Here is a 21,858-nt window from a genome sequence, read left to right as displayed (position 1 = left end):
CTGTGGACAAAGGTCCCATGGTCCCGGCACCTGTCAAGGATCAAGGTCCTGTGGTTTCAGAGCTTCTGAAGGATCAAAGCGCTGCAGTCATAGCACCTGTAAAGAAGGAAGGTCCTGTGTTCTTTGAGCCTGTAAAGAGTCAAGGTTTAGTGGTTCCGGAGCCAGTCAAGGATCAAGGTGGAGCGGTCCCAGAACTTCTGGAAGATCACGATTCTGTGGTTGCAGCACATGTAAAGAATCAAGGTCCTGTGGTCCCGGCACTATTCAAGGATCAAGGCCCCATGGTCCCAGAGCCTCCAAAGAATCAAGATCCTGTGGTCCCTGAGCCTGTGAAGAATCAAGTTCCTATAATTCCAGTGCCTCTGAAAGATCAAGACCTCCTGGTGTCACCACCAGCAAAAGACCAAGGTCCTGTGGTCCCCGAGCCTCTGAAGACTCAAGGTCCCAGGGGCCCCCAGCTTCCCACTGTCTCACCTCTACCCCCAGTCATGATCCCAACTGTCCCCCATGCGGAATATATTGAGAGTTCCCCTTGACACTCACCCCTTGACATGCCAAGGAAGGAGCTGACCGTGGAAGTGCTCCCTCCCAGGGGTGGTGAAGACACATATTTAATCTGCATGAAACACGTACTGTATAATCTTGCTGGAATCTAATAAAACTGGTCCCTCTGGCTCAGCAGTGTTTCTCTCTGGTCCTACTTGAGTGTGTGTGTGTGTGTGTGTGCGCACACGTGCACTCACGTGCACCGTGCACATTTAAAACTGGGCATGCAGGACTCTGTATTCATCCATCTGAGCCAGACAAGACAGAACTCCCCAGCTCCTGCGAGCAGACAGTGTAAGATGGGAGGGGGTGGGAGAGGCTAGGAGATTGGGGACGGGACCCCATAATGAGGATATGGGGAAGGACGAACCTGTGTTTCTCCTTCACTCTCACACTCCCACAGCACTTCACTTCTGACATCACACATGCAACAATTATCCAACACCAGCTGGGGGTCCTGCCATTCAACTCACTTCTGACACTATCTACCCGGAGATAGCTCCGGGCCCCACAGGTGTTTAGGGCTCGGTTGCACAACACTGGCCCCACACCCACATTTCAGGTGCCAATGGCAAGTCCCAGGTTGTTACTTATACTTCCAATTGTGGGCTGTAAATTGCGATTTCCACAACCCCCACCTGGGTTCAGTAATTTGCTAGGATGTCTCATAGAACTCAGGGTAACACTTACTTAGGTTTACTGGTTTATCATTAAAGGATAAAGGATACCGATGAACATCCAGATGGAAGAGATGTGTGGGGTACAGCATGGGGGAAGGAGCATGAAGCTTCTATGCCCTCACCAGGCATGCCACCCTCTCAGTACCTCCAGCAACCCAGAAGCTCTTCAAACCCCATACTTCAGGGGGTTTTATGGAGGCTTCATTTTGTAGGCATGATCCATTATTAACTCAATATCCAGCCCCTCTCCCCTACCCAGAGGATAGGGGTGGGGCTGAAAGTTTCATGGTTTGGTCTTTCTAGTGTCCAGCACCCATCCTGAAGCTATTCAGGAGACTACCAAGGGCTGCCTCATTATAACAAAAGACAGTCTTATCACCTAGGAAGTTCCAAGAGTTTTAGGAGCTCTGTGCCAGGAACCAGGGACAGAGACCAATATTTTCTATCATTTCACAGGTTGGGTCTCATGAAAGCCGAGGAACAGATACCAGACCGCAGCAGGCTGGATTGGTCAGAGTAGAGCCCAAAGAGGAAAGAGGAACAGGGACCCAGCTGGCCCAGGGTAATTCTGGGTGACAGTTGTTAGCCAAGGGCTCAGACCTCATCCAGAGGTCATGCTTCTTTTTTCTGTTTTTTTAAGATTTTATTTCTTTATTTGAGAGAGAGAGAGAGCACGAGCAGGCGCAGGGGGAGAGGGAGAAGCAGACTCCCCACTGAGAGGGGAGCCCAACGTGAGGCTCGATTCCAGGACCCTGGGATCATGACCTGAGCCAAAGGCAGACACTTAACCGACTGAGCCACCCAGGCACCCCCAGAGGTCATGCTTCTTGAGAAAACCAGGCCTCTGATCAGAGAGTCCCAGGACACTCGTGAAGGTAGAACCTCACATCTGCTAATCCCCATTCAGTATCCGGGACAGCCCAGCCAAGGCTTCTAAAACAATCCTGAGGTTCCTCATTCATTTATACCCGCAACAGACTTTTCCTTAGCACCCACTTTGTCTCATTCAGTGTTGGGCATTGAAGTCACAGTGGTAAAGAAGTCTCAGTCTCATGAGAATAAAAGGTGGTGTGGGATGAGGCCCGAGGACACAGCTAGAGGCGTGGCTATGAGACAACAGTGAAGAGAGAATACTTGGTGCGGGCACCCAGGAAGGCTTCTCGGAGACAGTGGCCATGGAGTACAGACAGCCTGGGGTATCATGGGGTGTGGGTACAAGGGCTGGGGTAAGCCCTTCCAGGAGTCCTTGAATGAAAGAAACCAGATTGCATGACAGCTGACCAAGGGGTGTGGCATAAAACTGGGACCAGGCAGAAGTGACCAGTTCTCAGAATCCGAGGACCTGAGAGAGGGAGGCAGGCTGGGGAAGAACACCGGGGTGCCACCAGGGCCAAAGCTCCACTTGGTCAGAGATGGGTCCTATGAAGACACCACTGTATGGGCCACGATAATCTCAGAGTCCTCAGGGGCCTGGGGGCGTCGGGGGAGCTCTACCTGTTGCCCCCACTAAAGCCAACTCCCAAGGAGCACTCCAACCCCCTTAGGGCCTTTAAGACCCATTATGAACACTAAACCCTTTTAAAGGTCTCTTTTTAAAGTAGCTCAGCTGGGTTGTTAACAGAGAAACCATCACAGGAAGTACTGATGACTTCCAAATAGTCAATTTTTTGAGCAACTGGCCACAGGCTGGCCTCCTCAGCCCACTCCCAGAAACCTCTGTACGTGTATACACACACACACACACACACACACAATTCTTCCCGGCCCACATAAGAGCTTGCTGCCATACGAGGTCTCAGAGTCGGGGCCCTGCAGACCAGAAAGGCCACACTGAGGTGAAAGAAGTGTTGTGCGTGGAAACCTTCCTCCTTTCCGTTCTCCCTCTGACCCACACACCCAGTCCCATAACTCACACACCCCCACGGGCCAGGCCAATGACGGGGCCACCTCAGAGACACGGAACATCCAGGGGCAGACGTCCAGGACTCCACAGGCTACCAAGGCTCCAGCTCTGAAGGAAGAGCTGCCTGGGAGTGAGCCCCACTTGGGGGAGGTTAAGCTCTCCCAGTGACAGGGTCACAACGGAAGAGAAGTGGGCCCAGTCCAAAGCTCTGGAGACTTTTAAAAGGTAGGATGAGAAATGCACAAGGGAAGCTGGGAAGGCTGGCCCAAAGCTGTAAGAAGAAACCAGGGGCCTTTGCTGCCAGGCCTGTGATGCCCTGTGTCCAGGGCTGAGAGAGAGTGCAGATGAGGACCCGGCTGTGGCCGCTGCTGGGTTTAGCAGCTTCAGCTGGGGAGCAGGCCGACCCGGGCTCCAGCCCAGCGCCAACCACCTCAATTTCCTCACTTGTAAAGCCCTCCCCGACAACTGAAAGCCCCCGCCCAGGGCTGAGCTGCCGGTCTAGGCCCCACCGGCCGGCTCTCCACTGCATGGGAAGAGGGCCCAGGGAGGGAGGTGAGGGTTAAGGCCTCCGGGCCAGGGCTGGGGCCCGAAAAGGCAGGAAATGAACTGGACTCTGGCCCTTCTCAGAAGCGGACTTCATTCCCGGCCTGGTCTTCCCAGAGGCAGCCATTTCCCGCCCACCCCCCCCCACCCCAGCACCTGGCACCTCCATCTGTCCTCCCTCCCGCCGCTGCACCGCGCACCGCGAATCCAGAGAAGGGACCCCGCTGCCCGCCACTCTGCGGGCACCAACACCGTGCACCCCCGAAGGGTCTGGGGTGCCCGCTGAGGAGGCCAGGAGGGATGGGGAGGGTTAGGGGGCGCTCTGCAAGGGGAGGCTCCCGTTCCAGCCCAGGGCCAAACCCAGGTTGGCCTGCATCGGAGCCCGGATCTGAGACTTGGGTCCAGAGAGGCCCAGACTCAGACCAAGGGCCCGAGAACCTGTCTGGAACATTCCAGCCAGGGATCCCACCTCACCCTGGGGTGGGAAATCCAAGAGCCCCGGCCCCAGGCAGCAGCCGACCGCATGTCCCCTGCAGCCAGGCCTCGGGGCCCTGGGAGGGGGGGAGCTGCTGGGGGTGGGAGAAGGAAACCTGGGGCGCGTGGGCAAGGACCCCGCCTTGGGGGGGTGCCACCTCAAGGCCGGTCTTGGAGGCCCTCTAGGAGCTGGGCAGAGGCCTCACTGGAGCCCCTAGTGGCTGATCCGGGGACAGGCTGAGATTTTACTCCAGCCACGAAGTGATAAAGACCTGCCAGCTTTAACACCTGCTGGCTGCCTGCGAAGCGGAGGCACCTTACCCCACGGTGGGGGACGAGGACACAGTGCGTGTGGATCCACAGGAGGCGACAGGGGCCTGGTGGTACTGGGGCAGTACTATTAGTAGTCTTTGTCCCGGCCAGGACGGGTCATCTAGAGAAAAGGGAAGGAGAATGGACCCCGAGTGACCCAGTTCTCAGAAACCTGGAAATCTTCAGGGTTTTGTTCTGTTTTGGGGTTTAGTTTTGTTTTTGTTTTTGTTTTTTTGCACCAATTTCCAACCCTCCACTTCCAATCCAACACTAAGACATGTCCACTCTACCTGCTAAGTAAATAGGGAATGTGCCCTCTTTCTCTATGGCCATCCCCTTTATACCTCGTAATTATCACGATTTGTAATTCTGTATGTGAATTACATCATGGCACTCAGGGCACGAGAAATGTGCATTTCTTTATTCTGATAAATGAAATGAAATCTAGTTGGAGTCCCCTGCTCTTGCTGCCAGGGTTGGCAGGAACTCTACTCTTAGTCATTTACCAGGAGCCTGCCCCTGTCCCTGGGGCCAGTCACAGACCCAGGAGGCTCAGGCCATCCTGAGAGGAAGACACACAGGCTACCACGGCAGCTGCCTCCAGCCTCAGCCAGGCAGGCACTGGTGGCCCAGGCCCCTAGACCATGCTTGGCTGGGAGCTCCCAAAGCCTGCCCAGATTGAGTGATGTTTATGCCATTTCTCTGGGCACCCCTGTAGCCCATCCCTCAGCTCCCCAGCTCCCTGCCCTTTCTACACACACCCACCCCCTTCTGAAGTCAGGCCACTCTACCTCCTCATCCATCAAAGCACCTACACTTTTTTTTTCAGATTTTATTTATTTATTTGAGAGTGTGTGTGAGCTTATACACACACAAAAGGCAGGGAGGGGCAGAGGGAGAGGGAGAAGCAGGCTCCCCCCTGAGCAGGGAGCCCGATGCAGGGCTCGATCCCAGGACCCTGAGACCATGACCCGAGCTGAAGGCAGACGCTTCACCGACTGAGCCTCCCAGATGCCCCCAAAGCACCTACACTTTAATCCATTTTCCTCAAGCAGACCACTATAACATCCTCAATGGGCTAACATCCTCAAGACCTGATTCTTGGGGGGCATCTCACACTCCCACCAGCAATGTATGAGGGTTCCAATTTCTCCATTCTTGTCAACACTTGTTACTGTCCATTATTTTATTATAGCAGTGATTTCTTTGCTTATTCCAAACCTTCCATTTTTTCTTACACACCCAATGTGTTGAGTGGATATCCAGGAAACAGCAGGTTGGGGCAGGAGGATGGACTCAGTTCGGTACATGTGAGCGGGAGACACCTGTGGGACAGCCAGGGAGGGGTGGCTAGGAGCCTTCGGATATAGTGGTCTCAGCCTTGGACAGGGGTCTGGAATGAAGGCAGAGATGGGGACCTCATTGAAATTTGGGTCTCACCAGCCCTGGGAAGGCATGTGAGGCCACGAGAGAGGGTGTGTGTACCCAGGCAGAGTGTGGAAAGTGAGAGGTGGAGGATCTAAGATAGAGCCTCGGTAAACGCCAGCATTTAAGGGACAGGAGAGGAAGGAGGCCCTGAGGGGAGCCTGCCGCTGAGCAGCAGACAGGTCAGAGAAGAACTAGAAAAGAATGTTGCCTCGGGGAAAGCATCAGGGAGGAAGAGGCCGACAGGATCAGAGACCAGGAGTACTTCCCTCCCATGTGGATTAAGAAGTGTCCACTGAACAAAATGGGTAGGATGTCAATACATGTTGAAGTTTTGTGATGAAGTTCATTATACTATTTTCTCAACTTTAGTGTATGCTTGAAATTTTCCCTGTTTCCAAAATATTTTTTTTTTAAAGTACCCATTGCACTAGCCATAAAGAGATCACTGGTGAACTTGGCAATTGCAGAATCTCTGGAGCAGAAGAAACAGGAGGCTGATTCTAGGAAATGAGGGAGGAAGAAGGAGAGAAACAGAGTGTGTTTTCACCCTGATGCGTGACTCACTGACATCCCAAGTAGCGATCACTGAGCACATACACCTCAAGTATTCTGAGAAAATCGATGATTGCGGGTGACAGTCGTTAAATACTTTAGAGTTGCTGGTGCCTCCCACACAGGGACCATTCTCAGCTAGGCCCAGCAACAAGCCAAGAGCTCTTCCTCAAAAAGAAAAAAACTGCTCACCAAGGAGAGCCTGAATTTGCTCCTAAATCCTGGGTGCTCCACTGTGGTTCTTCTGTCAGGCTTCGAACATCGCCCTCATCGGCTGCAGACACCTGAATCCCTCTGGGGTCATTGAAGCTATTGGAAGAGCTGCCTGCCCTTCCGCCTGGACCACCCGAAAGCCTCCTCCTGCTCTGGGCCCCTCTCAAAGCAGGCTGCTTACAGGCTACTCAGTAAATGCATCAGACGGCACCCCGAAATGTAATATAGATTGCCTCCTCCATACACAGAAGCCCAGCAAGTGTACTTTCTTACTACGACTAAGGGGACGAAAGCACAGCAAGTTCTTTCCCTTTGCAGGATGTGATGCTAATTTTATGTGTTGACTTGACTGGGCCATAGGATGCCAGGATACTTGGTCACACATTATTCTGAGTGTGTCTGTGAGGGATGAGATTAACAACTGACTCTGTGGACTGAGCAAAGCAGACTGCCTCCCCAGTGTGGGTGGGCCTCATCTAATCTGTTGAAGGCCGGAATAGAACAAAAGGCTGAGTAAAGGGGAATTTGCTCTCTGCCTGATTGTCTTCGAGATGGGACATTGGTCTTCTCCTGCCTTCAGACTAGAACTTACACCATCAGCTCACTTGCTTCTCAGGCCTTCGAACTTGGACTGGAACCTGGATCTCCAGCTTGCCAACTGCAAATCTTAGGTCTTCTCAGCCTCCATAATTGTGTGAGCCAATTCCTTATAATAAATCTCTTTATATCTATATCTATCTACATACATTTATATCTATAACCATACCACATATATCTGTATCTTCTATTGATTCTGTTTCTACGGAGAATCCTAATACTAGTAATCGTGACCACTGAACACCCAGAAACTTCACTCAGGTGGCAGGCCTCCATGTTCTTATGGGATTTATCTCCCATTCTCAGCACATCCGTACCTTATCCATGCATCTAAAGTACCTGCTACTTTCCACTCTCCAAATCCTAGGAACATTCTGTAATCGATGTAGCAGACAAGTATGCTGTCCTGTAATTTGGGAGGATAATCAAAATCCCCAAAGATTAAATCATAGCAGAGAACCAGCAACTCGACAAGTTTCAAAACAAGATGAGAAATCTGTGCTGCTATCTCTGCCAAGAGAAAGAAAACTGCTTCTGGTGTTCTCTATAGAGAAAGAGAGAAAGATTAGTTTCAGATACATAGTTTCACATCAAGTGACCAAAAAAATGTACGTTTGCTTCCACCAAAACAAACAAACAAACAAACAAAACCTACACACCTGGAATAGCAACTGCAACTGGAATCATCATCTGAGTAAGCCCCTGCTAGCTCCCTGTCACTCTCTGAGCCCCGTGCCTTCTGCACAGGCCACACCAGCGAGTTAAGGGACACGTGACAGACACCACCCCTGCCACTTTCAAGTCTTTGATGGCGGCATGAATTTCTGTGATTCTTCTGGAGTTGAACTATTGTTTCAGTCTCCTGGTTGGTAAGAAGGGGACGTTCCAGGGGTTTCCACTTGTCCCTTTCTACGAGAATGACCCTTATTCCATAGGCCTGGAGAGTCATGTGTGAATTCCGCCTATAAATTTCAATTGTTCACACTGAAACTAAGAAAATAATTCCAGGATGAGTCCAGAGTCTGACTGGGTGCAGCATGCCTGGACTTGGGTCCAAACTCCAATGACCACCTGATCCACTTGAGCCCCTACACAGTGGTTCTCTCTGTCCTCAGAAATTAGCATTACATAGACTCAAGGTCTGCTAATCCCTGAAAAGTCTGTGTATTTTCCCTTCACAGAGCACAGTTCTCTGGCAAATGGCCCAGGAAAGATTTACAGTATGTGTCTGGGTGTCATCAAAGGGTTCACTCTCAAACATACTGGCCCCTCTTCCATTCAAGGGGCTTTGGGCCGGGGGGAGAACTGAGGCTCTCTCTCATAGTGGCTCAAATGGGGCTTCCATAGCCCAACCTGGAAGGGTCTGTTTGTTTACTGTTTTGTTGCTTCTGTTATACAGATGAAGGAGGACTTAGAGGCTGCCTGTTTGGTCCCTTTTGTCCTATTTGGCCTTGGAACAATTAACCTCTGCTGAAGATATCTGTGAGTTAGACCCTTCTGATCACTGCCTGAGGTCTGATGTTCCAGAAGGCCAAGTGCTGCTGTGTATGCTCGGCTCTCCTGGGGCCCCAGCATTTCCACTGAAATTATGGAGCCCATTTCTGTGGCAGCATGTCTTGCCAGCATCCCCAGCCTGCAGAGAACAAGTAGCACATCATGTTTCCAAGACACTCCCCTCATTAATGTCGTTCCCAGTGTCTTGCTGAAGGAAGTTTCCTACAGGCTCTGTAAGAGGAAGTCAGGAGTGTGAAACTTGGCTAGGGGGTATGTGAGTGGGTCACACGGGGTAAAGCCACCTCACCCTCCCTTAGTCTTTGGGTTCCTTCCTCTATTTACAGCAAGAAATTCCTGGCATTTCAACATCAATGAAGCACAGTTCCCGATTGAATCTGGGGTTCAGTCAGCCAGCTAAGAAAACCACCCCTCGTTGCTCCAACTGGCACACTGAATCTAGGATCTCAGGTAAACGTATCCTGTATTATAAATAAATTCAGGGGACGCCTGGGTGGTTCAGTTGGTTGAGCATCTACCTTCAGCTCAGGTCATGACCCTGGGGTCCTGGAATCGAGTCCCACATCGGGCTCCCTGCTGAGCTGGGAGCCTGCTTCTCTCTCTCCCTCTGCCTGTGGTTCCCCCTGCTTGTGCTCTCTCGCTCTGTGTCAAAAAAATAAAAATCTTTAAAATTAATTAATTAATTAATTCAGGCCGATGAAATGATGTTTCTCCCTCCATGGACTAGCATCCACAGAAGACGTTCCCACTTATGTCTTCTAGATTTTGTGCTGATGGAAATTAGCAAAGTCTTGCGATGCTGTGGATGTGCACGCTTCCTCCTTCCGGACTTGACTCCGGAACTAGCCCCCTGAGGCAGGTGAGCATCGAACTCCCGTTGCGGGACTGGAGACAAGGGGCCTGGGGCCTGAGGAGAACTGCCTGCCCCTGGCGGGTAGACTGAAAACACGCTCATGCTATTTTGCTGCTCCTGCCATCGAGAGATGGAGTCTATTCCTCCCCCCTGGGATGTGGGCGTGCCTCACGACTTGCTTTGACTGACAGAATGTGATGGAGGTGACATGATGCTGGGCCCCAGGGCGTTAGCTCCTGCCTTCATCCTCTCGGAATCCCGAGGCCATCGTGCCAGGGAAAAGCCAGGATGCAGGGCCACAGGTCAGGTCTGTGAGGCTCCGATGCCTTGGCCGCCAAGCACCGAGCACCCACTGGACCACATCCTCTGAGCGAGCATGTCTTAGGCTTTTCCTCTGCACCAGGCGTTGTGCTGGGTCTAGGATGCCGCAGGATACCGGCAGACCAGGGCCTGTTCTCAAGGTCTCAACTGGGGTCCGTTTCCTCTTCCACGGGTGCAGGATAATGAGCTCTCTGCCGCAGGGCTGGGGTTAAGATCACATGGAATCCCACTGGTGACTGTCAAGGGCGGCACTCGTGCCTCCTGTCCACGACCACTCCTCCGCAGCCCGGAGACTTGGGTTTCCAGAGGCCAGGCTCTGTCGTTGACCTGCTGGGTGGCCTTGGGCTGGCCACTTCACCTCTCTGGGCCAGTTTTCTCGTCTGTAACGTGGGATAAATAGTAGCTACCCCTTAGGGAAGCTCTGTGGAATAAATGAGATCATCCACAGCAGGGCCAGGCACGTAGTCAGCGCTCCCCATCTCTCCACCCTTGCCCTACATCCAGGACCCCCACAATTCAGCAGAGTCCTCTCTCGGTGACTTTAACAAGCAGCATGGTGGGAATTACATGACCTCCCTCCAGTGGCCTCCATTGGAAAGCTCCACACAGGACCTGGATGGGCCACTGGAGGCACTGACCTGGTGTCCGGCCCCAGCCCACCCTTGACCTGTCCCCCTCTGCCACCCTCCACACCAGTGACTCCACCCTTCACTGTGAGGCGGGAGCACAGACTTCTCACCACCTCCCGGCAGCCAGTGGCCTCAGGGCCTCAGGGCCCCCTTTGTGTCATCGGGGTGGCGCCCACACCCAGGCCTGGTTTCTTTCACTGTGAGCTCCCAGCTGGTGAGGGAGCTGTTGCAGGCCAAACTCTGGGTCCAGGAGTCCTGAGTCCTCGTCTAGTCTCTGCCCATCTCTGAGCTGCGCTTGTAGGATTAGGATGACTTCCCACCTAACTGGGCTATTGTGGGGAGAAAGTGGGATGACATATATAGACTGAAAGAGGGCTATGCACCTTTAGAATCTGGCTAGTTCTCCTGCCCTTCCTGGGTGGCATGGAGGGAGAACTAGCCAAAGTACCAGAAGCAATTCCAGCTCAACCCCCCTGGCCGTGCTGTGGGGCCTCGGGCGGGTTATTTAACCTCCCTCGGCCTCGGTCATCCCACCACTAACACAGGGATAATTCCCACCTCGCCAAGCTGCAAAGAGGTTTGGATACAATTATATATATCAAGTGACCAACACAGCATTTGGCACAAACATGATGTTAGAAGCAAAATGCAAAGGTAGTACCAGCTGATATTTAAATCATTATTCTAATTTAAAAAAAAAAATACCAACTCACCCTTCAAGGCAGCCCGTATGTCCCCTCTTCCTGGGCGCCTTCCTTATCTCCCCATGGCAGTCATGGCTTCCCTCTGTGCTCCCACAGCCCCTGCACCCTTGAGCACAGCTGCTTCACTTAATCAGCAGATACGTTAGTGTCTTATGTGTATATGATGCTGAATCCAGGTGCAGGACATACAGGGGTGAACAAGACATGGTCCCTACTCTGGTGGGGCTTCCACTCTAGCAGTGGGGACAGACCGGGAATGCGTCAATAGGTGGAAAATTTCACAGCATTAAAGGGTCAGTAAAATGAGAAAACATAGTACAGAAACTGAGGTAGGGGAGGAGCTGCTTATATTGGGTTATCAGGGAAGGCCCTGATGAGCAAATGACATTCAAGCTGAGTTCTGGATGACAAATAAAGCACCCTTGGCAAAGAACCACTTGCCAGGCAGAAAGAAGGGCTAGTGCAAAGGCCCTGAAGCAGGGGATAAGTGTGGCAAGTCTGGGAATAGAATGATCACTGGAAGAGTGAGGAGTGAGCCCACTTGTCACTCTAAGTTTCCACCTCCAAATGAAGCTCCTTGAGAGCAGAGATCTAATTTCTTGGGCCCACAGCACAGGACAGACCCGGAGCTCTGACAGCTGTGTTAACATTCTGTGGTGGTACTAATAGGAGGGAGTCAACTGGCCCTTCTGCAGCCCCCATTCACATCGTGGAAGGACCCCAGCTGTTGTCCAGCTAGGCGGGGACTCCTTCCCTGGACAATAAACCCAGGGCAAAGTTGTTGGAAGAGGGAAGCCAGAGAGGTGCCCAGAGAGAGGGAGTGATCTGCCCAGGATCACACAGCCAGCAAGCAGCAGAGATGGGGATCAAATCCAGTTTCCTCCACTCCTCTGCCACGGGTCTTCTGTCCCGTGCATCCCCCCCACCCTGCCCCTCCCTAGCTATGGTGTCGGGTGCCCCAAGGACCATGAGAGGGAACGGGTGTGAGGACCCTCCTGCTACAAACCCAAACAGAACCAGGGTCCCACCAACTCCTTCCTGCCCAAGCCCTGCCCAGTCAGGCAGCCCGAGCTTGTAGTCTGGCCCTGGATATGGACGAGGTCAGCTTCAAGTGGAAAGCTAGGGGGTTACAGACTGGACAGCCAGCATTCAAGTCTGGAACGCCCTGGGCTCCAGGCCCAGCACTTCCATTCCAGCCCTGCAGCCACCTCTCCAGGGTAGCCGGAACCAAATTGCCCGAGTCGGTGTAGACCCGGCCTGCAGTCACCGGCCGGCACTTCAGGGCCCAAGATGGGCCCTGGCTCCACAGAAGGAGCCCTTGTCCCTGGGAAGAATGACCTGGGAATCTCTGATCCAATCACCCTCCATGCTCCAAAAAAACTTCACTGGAAAAGTTTTATTGAAAAAAAAAATTGTACAAATAAGTTCTTAGTTTGACGGCAACAAAGGCTCATTTTCCCCCGCCCTCCCCACTTTGAACAACTACAAAGGAGAAAAAAAAAATTCATCCCCATGATGCCTGACCAGAGTCTGCCCACAAGCCCCCCCATGAGCTAGTTCCTGATCCCCCTCTCTGGGGCCAGGGCCATTGTGGGGGTGCCTGGGCCAGGGGCTGCAGCACCTCATTTTAGAGTTGACGGGAATTGGGAGAGGATTGGAATAGAGCTGGAGAGAGGGCTGAGGTGATGGTGGGGTCAGGGAAAGAGGGCCCCCACTCCACAGGGCTGGGCTGAACCCCCCTAGCTCGATTCCATCTCACAGATGAGAAAGCACTCGGCTATAAATATGAACACTGATTGAGGCAGGCTTAATCCCAGGACTCTGAGGGCAGGACACAATGACTGCCCCAGGTCCCACAGAATGTGGGGTGTCTGGGCTCACCATCATGGTATCTGGGGGCCCACGTCCAAGCAGAGTGAATTCTGCCTGGGAAGATCTGCTCAGACACACAGGAAGCCTGCTCTGTTTCCCCACCCCCACCCCATGGAACATCCAAGGTCGGTACCTCAGCTCCCCACCCATAGCACCCATGTGTCTCAGGAGACTTCGGCTGCCTCCTGCCATCCCGTGACCCCGGGGCCCTACAGCTCGTCTCGCATCTTGTCACCCTTGGGCCGGACCAGGCGCCCAATGAACAGCAGGGAGCCGCTCTGGGTGTCTCGAACCAGGAAGATGAAGGGGTGGTCAGCATAGAAGAGCTTAGGGCTACGCAGCTCCTCACGCCCGTAGATGTCCTGGTCGAAGGGGTTGCCCTCTGTGTCCCACTCGAAGGCGGTGGCGTGGAACACACTGGCCAGGTACAGGTCCTTCTTGCCTGACATTCGTGACAGGTCTGCCTTGTTCTTGTCGATGGCCTCGGTCAGACCCAGCCCAGCCAGGTGCTTCTGTGGGACCAAGGGGGGGTACCAGGTGAGGCCACAACGGGCAAGACTCCTAGACCCTCACCCTCTGCTCACACCACCCATCACCTCCTACCCTGTCTGTTCCCCCCCTGGTCCCCTTCTATGTGCTAGACGTGATGTGGGTCCTTCGGACACGACAACTTTCAAAGAGCTTCTAATCGCCACTTCAAAGATGAGGAAACTGAGGCTTGGGGAAAAGGCAGAATTTATCCCTGGTCCTGGCGAGCAATCTGGGTCAGTGCTTCTCAAAGTAGGGCTCGTGGGCAGCCAGTTTGGGCACCACCTGGGAGCTTATAGAAAACACACATTTCCTGACCCACTCCCTCCCAGAGCCACTGAATCACAATCTCTGGGGGTGGACCCGGGAACCTTCTTTAACAAAACCTCTAGGTAATTCTTGGCACACTCAAAATGTGAGAAAGACTTGCCTAAGGATAGCTATGACCATATAACCTTGGGGCTTAAAACCTGTCCAGAGTGATACATGCCTGGGATTTGCTTCAAAATAATCTGATGGGGGAGGATGGTGCATAAAGGTGAATCGTTACTGGTCATGAGTTAATGATGGTTGAAGCAGGGTGATGAATACATGAGGCCTCATTACACTGATCTATTTTTAATATATTTGTATATATTTCCATAATAAAAAATTAAAACACACCCCCACAAACATGCACCGCCCCCAACACACACACTTTCCGTGGCTCTGCAGAGGCCCTGGAAGCCAAGTACCAGCTCTTTCACACGTGAGCTATGCTTGCAGCTCGGCCTCACCCCTTAGCATGCCTCACCCCACTCCCTATCCAACAGCCTCAATGAACCACCGGCACCCACAACGGTGTCTCGATGGCCTACCCGCATCCTGGTGGGGTGCTTTAACCACCCCGTCTTCCAGGAAGCCTTCCCTCTCCCCAAGACTGCAGCCCTGCCTCCCTGCGGCTCAGCACCAGAGCCTCTCTCTTTCCGTGTCTAGGCCTGTCTGTCTCCTGCCCCTGGCTCAGAGCTCTCCCAGGGCTGGGCCTGGGTCCCACACCCTCCCTGGCTCTCAGTGAGGAAGACGCAGCCGTGGAGGACTGCCGCCTGAGCCACCAGCAGCCCCCAAGTTCAGGCTTCTGCAGAACAGCCCACCTCCCCAGCAGGGCCAAACGGGCACCTGATGCGGGGTCCTGAGGGTCAGGGGGTCCCGAGACAGCGATTCCAGTCCCAGTGACCCTATACGAGTCACACGCATCACATTTCCCCACTCAGTGTACCCCCTGGCCTGGTGTGTCCACCCAGGATTCCAGGAAGACACGGGAGAAAAAAGGGGATAATGGAGTCAGATAGCAGCGACTGCAGGAGGAGGAGCTGGGGACGGCCTGGAACAGGCCCAGGACACAGGGATGGCGCCCGTCTGGAAAGCGCAGCTCAATCCCGCACAAGTGCCACGAGCCTGTGGTGTGGAGCCCACGCCCCATTTCATCTCAAGCTTTCTGTGCACGGCGGCAGCAGTGAGTCTGAGTGAATTCTGTGAGGGAGAAGCTTGCCAAGGAACCCTTTCCGGCATCCAAGGCAGGACAGAGATAAAAGCTTCCCCTTTGGAGCAGGTACAAAAGTCTCTCCCGACTGACAAAAAGGCCACCCTGAGTTTTCACCCTGAGGGCTAACTGCAGCCCCACCACTGACTAGCCAGGGTGGCCTCAGCGAGCCCCGGCTTCGGGAGACCCAGGGTGGTCATGAGGGGACAATACTACTGAGCGCACGGATTCGGGTTCCAGTCATGGCTAGGGCCGCACGGCTGACGGCCATTGTTGGTCTTACTGCTGCGCGGGGGTCGACCGTCGGCTCGAACAGCCCCCCACTGGGGGCACCTCAGACTCTCCGAGGCGGCACAGCGCAAGATCGGGGCGGCCTGGTGCCAGACCCCTGAGCTACCGTCTGTGTGACTCTGGACAAGCTGTTTAACCTTCCTGAGACTCCGTTTCCTCATCTGTAAAGAGCTTGATAGTCCTACCTACCAGAGCTGTTTTGAGCATTAGAAGTTTAATATACGTGAGGTGCTCAGAAGAGCGTCTAGCATCAGCAGGCGCCCAATTGTATTTAGCTACCGAGGTCATCATCATGTTCCCAGGGGCAGGTCCCATACCTCCTCCCCGAGCAGTGCCCAGTCCTGCCTGGACACCCACAGAGACTCAGGACAGACGTGCGGAGCTGATGAATGGGTGCCCCAAGCACCCCTCTCCTCCAGGCCCTGCAGCCTCCAAGTGGGGCCCCCCCTCACCTGCAGGTCGTGGGTCACCTCCACCACACCCTTGGGCAGGGAGATGGCGACAGCCTTCTTCTGCATCTTCCCCATCCAGGTCTTCAGCTGCTCCCTGGTCAGCAGCTTCTCCAGGCGCTCCAGGGGCTCCACGTGGTGTGGCATGAGGATGATGAGACTGGAGAGCTTGTGGGCCAGGGGCATCTCCACGATCTGCAGCTTCTCCTTCTCGTCGTCATAGTAGTTGTAGAGGCCTGGGAGGAGAGCAGAGAGGCCGCTGGGCATGCTGGGCTGGGCACAGGCCAGGCCCCAAGCACCCCCACACCCCCAGCTTGGCCCACGGCTCCGCAGGCACCCACCTGTGCGGTGCATCATTGTAACACCCACAGTATAGGAACGGGTCACCATGAAGCCTCGGTTGTCCACCATCTTGTGGTGGAACTTCTCGTCCCAGTGCGCTATAGTGGGAAGCAGAACACAGGGTCAGAAACAGGCCCCCCCCACTTGGGACACACACCCCCAACTGCACCCCCTGGATTTCTCTCTCTGCCACAGGCCTTCGTTCCAGTCTTTGGGGCTCAGCTGCAGCCCACCTCCCCCTCTGAGCACCCAGCCCCCAGAGTGCATGCTCCCAGCTTTGGGGAACCGGGGTGCTGGCCCCAGGACATGCTGCCGGAAGCTAGGGCTCTCTACAGTCAGGGCCTGGCTCTTTCCACTTGACAGGGAATTCCTTCCGAAGGAGGACCCCCAGCTCAGCCACCGCTGCGACGGCCCTCCGCCCTGACACCTGTCAGGCATTTAGGCACCACGTGCTGAGCGGCAGCCCCTCCCCTCCGGACTCACGCTTGAAGAACATGGCATTGACCAGCAGCGCGCCATCCGTCCGCTCCACGTCCTTGGTGACCTCGGGCAGCTTGCCGTCGGTGGTCTGCGCCGCCCACTCGTTGATGGACTGCAGGGCGCTGCGCTTGTCGCGGAAGTTGATCTTGGAGTGCTCGCAGTTGTAGTGCTGCTTGCTGCTGCGCACGAAGTCCTCGGCGAAGCTCACGGAGCTGGGCCCGTACAGGCGGCTGCCCAGCTTCCAGGTCACGTTGCGCGCCGTGCTGTTGCTGAGCGCCCGCAGCAGCTCGCCCAGGCCCGCGTGCACCTCCTCGTCGCGCAGCTGCTCGGCGCTCAGCACCGCCTTGGCCTGGGACGCCGTGGCCGCCTTGCCTCCCAGCGACACGAGCCCCAGGGACGAGGCCACCACCACGGGCGACAGCAGGATGTTCTCCACCGCCTGGTCCTTGGCCATGGCCTGGTACAGGCTGAAGGCCAGGCCGGCACTGCGCTCAGCCAGCGTGGCCGCTTTGGGGCTCAGCTTCTCTGCTGTGCCGGGGGCCGCCGCGGCCGCCGGCTTCTTCACCTCGGCGGCCAGGGCCACGGCCAGGAGGCAGCAGGTGCTGATGAGCAGGAGCAAGCGCATGGCGGGGAGGCGGATTGGATGCACCACGGAGGACCTGTGAGGGCTGCAGACAGGGTGGCCCTGAAACCCTGGGTGTTCCTCCCCGACGACCATCCCCAGCCTACTGGCAGCCACCAAGTCCCCTGCAGATGGGAGCAAGAGAGCCCTGAGTTCTGGGGAACCCAGCCCTAACTCAAAGCTGCCCAGATCCGAGGTCTTAGTCGGCCCACTCTCTCTAAGGCCTTCTCTGAGCTCCTTATCCAAAACAGGGTTTCTAGCAAGTCACCATCTCCTCCCTATTGATTTCTTACACTGAACTGACAACACTGAGTCTTATGAGTTTATTATGCATTATCTCCATGCCTAACTAGTCTGTGACCTCCAAGAGGACAGGAAATCTAGCCAGTCTGGTTTCCCCGTGTATCCCCAGGGCCTAGCACACAATAGGCCTCAGCTGTTCGGAACGATCAGAAACCAGGGCCATTTGGCCAGACTTAGGGTCCTCAGTTCGCATAAAAATTAGCTCTCATCTCATACCACCCCAGGCCCCTTTTCCAGTAGAAAAAAGTGGCGGATGGACTGAGGGTCTGCATGAAGCCCAGCTGCCTGGGCAAAGGATGTCCTGTCGGGACAGGCTGAAGGCCTGCTCCTCCCCCACCCCATGCCTTTCCTTCTGCCCTGGGATGTTAATGAGTCACTGGTTAGCTCACTCATTAAGTGGGGGAGCCCAGATGCTCCACTCTGTCGCCCCATGGGTGACCTTGAGTATGTGTCCCCTCCTCTCTCGGCCTCGGTCCCCATTTTCCAAGCTGTCGGGGCCTAGGTCTCCATGCCCAAGGCCTGTGTCCTAGCAGGGACAGGCCTGCCCAGCCCTCCCCAGTCCCTGGGTGAAGGGGAAATCCAAGGACACAAGCTGAGTGGGGGATAGGTTTCCTGAGAGGAAGGATACTGGAGGAGGGGTAAGTCACAGCTCGGTGGAGCAAGGACCCCCCCTCCCCTTCACCGGAGGCTGGCCAGATGCGTGTCCGCAGGAAGCCGGGTCCACCTCACGTTCCATTCTGCCCTCCCATCTGACAGTTGCTGCCACCCAGGCCCTCTGCTCTAGGGCTTCAGGGTGGCCCCCAAGACCCCTCCCAAATCACAGCGGTAGCAGTGGCCCCTGAAACAAGCCTCACTCCCCTCCCTGGGGCCCCCAATCAGGACAGTCTCTCCCCATGGAACACTTCCCCCCACTTTCATGCAGGACAGAAGAGGAGATGACAGGGCAAAGGGAAGGGTTGGAAGGACTCTAGTGGAGGCTGGGATCCCACTGCTCTGGCAGATCCCATCTCGTGGTCCTCAAGAAAGTCTGAAAACTCAGAATCCTGGTGGAAGACTCTCAGGACTTCGGCCTGCCTGCAGGAGCACCGGGTTTCTGGGAAGACCCCACTGCTACAGCTACCCTGTGAACCCAGGCAGGTACTCCCTCCCTGGGCTGCCACCTCTTTGAAGGTGCAGTGTAAAGGGGAAGCAAAGGATGCATGGGGAGAGGGGTGGGAGGACGAGGCAAGGCACAGAGAGACCTGTACCCTACCCAGAGTCCAGACTGGGGAGGTGATATATCCCAGGACCCAGGCCACCTTCCTCCCAGCCCGAGCTCCTTCCCCACCAGGCCTGGGGCCTCAAAGGCATAACGACCATAGGAATATTGTACAAACAAGGATACCTAAGAAAATGAAATGGAGCGCTACTAATTATTACGCCAGGACAACAGGCATAGGGCCACTCTATTCAAAGGTCACCTCTAGTTCATACAGCTGATGCCAGAGCACAGACCCCGGGCAGAGGCCACTAGTGGCCCATTGGGAAAGTCAAGGAGCCCAGCTCACAGCCCTGCCACGCGGCGGACACCATCTTGACAGCCCCCACCCACAGCCAACCAGAACTTCAAAGGACTGGGAGGGGCCTTGCAAGAAAGCTCCAAATGACTAGTTGGGGATTCCTCAGACAGCCACACAGCTGCGCTCCCGCTCCCGCTCCCGCTCTAGGTGACGTGGCAGGCTGGAAACAGAATTATCTCCATCTGCCGGCAGAGGGGGGCTTCCAGCCTGGGAAGCAGGAGGTCTGGGTTCAGGTCCCAGGGGGTGCCCCAGAGCCTCTCTGGCCTTGGCTTTCAGTCTGCCCATCTGGCTCCCGCAGGGAGATGCGTGGCTGTGGAGAGGGCCGCCCTGTTATCCCGGCAGCAGTCACAGAGGAAGACAAGTCACGGCAAGCAAGGCAGCCTCCTGCAGCCTGGCCCACATTGCCAAAGAGAAATCCCAGCCCTGAGGCCACGGTTAGACGATTCACAGTCCCACAAAGGACATGAAAAATACACGCTCAGAGAGCCGAGGGCTGTGCCCACAGCTAGCCAGACTTAGCTGAGACTGGATTCCGGGTTTCTGTAAGAGGGGAAGGGAAGCAAATTCTCGGGGGTTCACCAGAGAGGATCTCAAACACTTGAGGGGGTCTAAAGTACCTTGAAACTGCCTCAGAGGGAGGTCAATGCCTGCCTTTTTCATTCTGAAAGAAAACAGAAGAGTGAGGAGAATGGGATAGGGCAGAGCTGGGGTGGGTGGTGGTGAGGGGGGGCCTGGAAGGCCCAAACCCCGAACAGGACCCTGGCTACACTGCCCGTGGCACAAAGGAGGCTGACCCAGTCCCAGATCCACAGGGACTTTGGAGGCTGTCTGCCACACTGTGCAGTGGGAGCAACTGAGGCCAGAGAGGGGCAGGGAGCCACCCCAGGTCGCACAGGATCTGTAGGGGTTGGGCCTCCCCGCTCAGGGCTCCTTCCTCCCAGAAGCACCCACAGAGCCCCTGAGGAAGCCTGGATGGGGTATCCTGTTACACAGGGAGAAAAAAAAAAAAACAAAAAACATTTCTGCAGGGAATCCCAGTGACCAGAGACAAAAGGAGTGGCTCGGGAGGCCTCAGGAAGGGGGGATGGGCAGATGAACCATCTGAGGATAGGAGGGTGTGGTACCAGCCAGAGACTTCCAGGGAACCAAGGCCCCCTAATTTTCCTCTGGCCTCCAGCCTCCATCCGGGCCCTAGAGCCGAGGGACCTGCTGGAAACCGGGAAGAGGAGGGGCCAGGCCTCTTGGCCATGCTGGAAGTGGTTTTATTCTTCCTCCACTCCAGCCACCTCAGGAATGTCCCTGGGCTGGGGGCAGGGTACCCTGGCCTTTGGACGTAGTAGCCTTAACCCTGCAGTTACTCCAAGAACCAGGCGGCAATGGACAGAGTTAAGAGCGGGTGACTCAAAGCCTTCTAGTCCGCTAACCCTCCCCTCCTGGGTGGGGGGATAAGGACCCTGCGGATTCCTCACCCCCTTTCTGGAGGGAGGTGGGGGAGATGGTGCTGGTCAAGTTACTCCTTTAGCTGCCAACATCTACACATGCAGGCTGCTGAGCAGAAAGGGAGCCACCGTTGGTGACTCCTCCCAAACTGTAGGGACCCCAAGACACCCCCCGCCCGGGAAAAGCCTAGACTATTTCACCTCCTTTCCTACCACCCTACTTTCAGGAGGCTCAGATGCACCCCTCCCCCACCCCCACCAAACCCGTCAGGAGACTGGTCCACCCACCCCTGCTGTCCCCTGGGCCCCAGCCCCAGAGGCGGAGGCGCCCTTAACTGCAAAGCTGGCCTGGCTTCCTATCCCTACTGGAAAGGGCCCCAGACCCCATCTCCTACCTTCTGGTTCCTGCACAGGGGCGAGTCTCGGCATCCTGGCTCCCAGCCCCACTGTTTCCTCTCTGCCATCACCACCCCTGCCCCATACTTCTGTGGAACCCCGCACTTTTTCCGAGCCTCCCAGTGCCCGACTCCCCGCCCCACCCTAGCCCTACAGGCTCACTCAGCCATCACCATCCACCCCAGGCTCCCGATCCCAAACGCTCCAGCGGCTCCCAAGGTGCCAGGGACTCCGGTTTGCGGGCTCTGGGTTGGGCCCCAACCCCTCCCCCGGGGCCTCCCGCCCCCTCTCACTCCCAGGAGCACCCCCAAAGCTCCCGCGGCGCGCAGGCCGGCCCTCGCCCTCACCTGGGCCGGGCGGGCTGGCGCCGGACGAGAGTCCCACTGGAGCCGCGGACGGATTCCACTCTCCGCCGCTCCCGGCTCCCCAGGTCTATATATGGCGTTCCCCTCCTCCCGCCCGTCCCGAGAAACTTCTGGAAAGTTGGAAAAGCTTCCGGAGGGCGCCCCGGCTCCGCCAAAAAAACCCAAAGACCTCCCCCAGACCGCCCCGGCTCCCGCCCCTCCCTCTGCGGGCTCTCACCCGGCCCCTGGGTCCTACTGCCCCCCACACCGAGCGGGGCGCGGGGAACCCCCGCAGAGAGGTCGGGCGCTGGGACCTGCACGACCTGCACAGCGCGCTGGTGTTCTTGGACTCCGCGGACACTGCGGAGACTCCGGACCTCCGAGGTCCTGGAAATGGGGACCGGAGCGGGGGGGGGGGGGGGGGGGGGGGGGGGGGGGGGGGGGGGG

At 55.7% G+C, this 21,858-nt stretch overlaps 2 protein-coding genes across 3 annotated transcripts in view; one reads left to right on the top strand and one right to left on the bottom strand.

Moving 5' to 3' along the window:
* MAP6 (microtubule associated protein 6) overlaps positions 1-668 on the top strand; it is a 76,293-nt gene extending 75,625 nt beyond the window's left edge. Inside the window, exon 4 of the mRNA XM_034995191.1 lies at positions 1-668. This exon is cut by the window's left edge and continues 509 nt beyond it. Coding sequence (XP_034851082.1) covers positions 1-536 — 536 coding nt within the window. The 3' untranslated portion in view covers positions 537-668.
* Positions 669-12,648: 11,980 nt separating this feature from the next.
* On the bottom strand, positions 12,649-21,578 carry SERPINH1 (serpin family H member 1). 2 transcript variants are annotated; one of them, XM_034995029.1, is made up of 6 exons: positions 21,415-21,545; positions 19,850-19,893; positions 16,752-17,416; positions 16,268-16,366; positions 15,930-16,162; positions 13,288-13,651 (listed from the first exon to the last, which is right to left on the bottom strand). In XM_034995029.1, the coding sequence occupies exons 3-6, from the start codon at positions 17,371-17,373 to the stop codon at positions 13,349-13,351; spliced, it is 1,257 nt and encodes a 418-aa protein (XP_034850920.1). In that variant the 5' UTR covers positions 17,374-17,416; positions 19,850-19,893; positions 21,415-21,545; the 3' UTR covers positions 13,288-13,348. The 2 variants fall into 2 exon arrangements, with proteins under 2 accessions (XP_034850919.1, XP_034850920.1); XM_034995028.1 differs by lacking the exon at positions 19,850-19,893 and having other exon boundaries at positions 12,649-13,651; positions 21,415-21,578.
* Positions 21,579-21,858: the final 280 nt, after the last annotated feature.

The sequence above is a fragment of the Mirounga leonina genome, unplaced genomic scaffold (genome assembly GCF_011800145.1).
Source record: "Mirounga leonina isolate KUSES-001 unplaced genomic scaffold, KU_Mleo_1.0 Mir_92, whole genome shotgun sequence".
In the NCBI taxonomy this organism is placed as follows: Eukaryota; Metazoa; Chordata; class Mammalia; order Carnivora; family Phocidae; genus Mirounga; species Mirounga leonina.
This window is presented reverse-complemented; position numbering and strand designations above follow the sequence as displayed.

Bases quoted from the DNA above. Each gene is read 5' to 3' on its own strand.
- SERPINH1 (XM_034995028.1), bottom strand. From the start codon at position 17,373: ATGCGCTTGCTCCTGCTCATCAGCACCTGCTGCCTCCTGGCCGTGGCC. The intron at 16,367-16,751 runs GTGAGTCCGGAG...TTCCCACTATAG, and splicing joins CAATGCCATGTTCTTCAAGC to CGCACTGGGACGAGAAGTTC. The intron at 16,163-16,267 runs GTGGGTGCCTGC...CTCTCCTCCCAG, and splicing joins TACAATGATGCACCGCACAG to GCCTCTACAACTACTATGAC.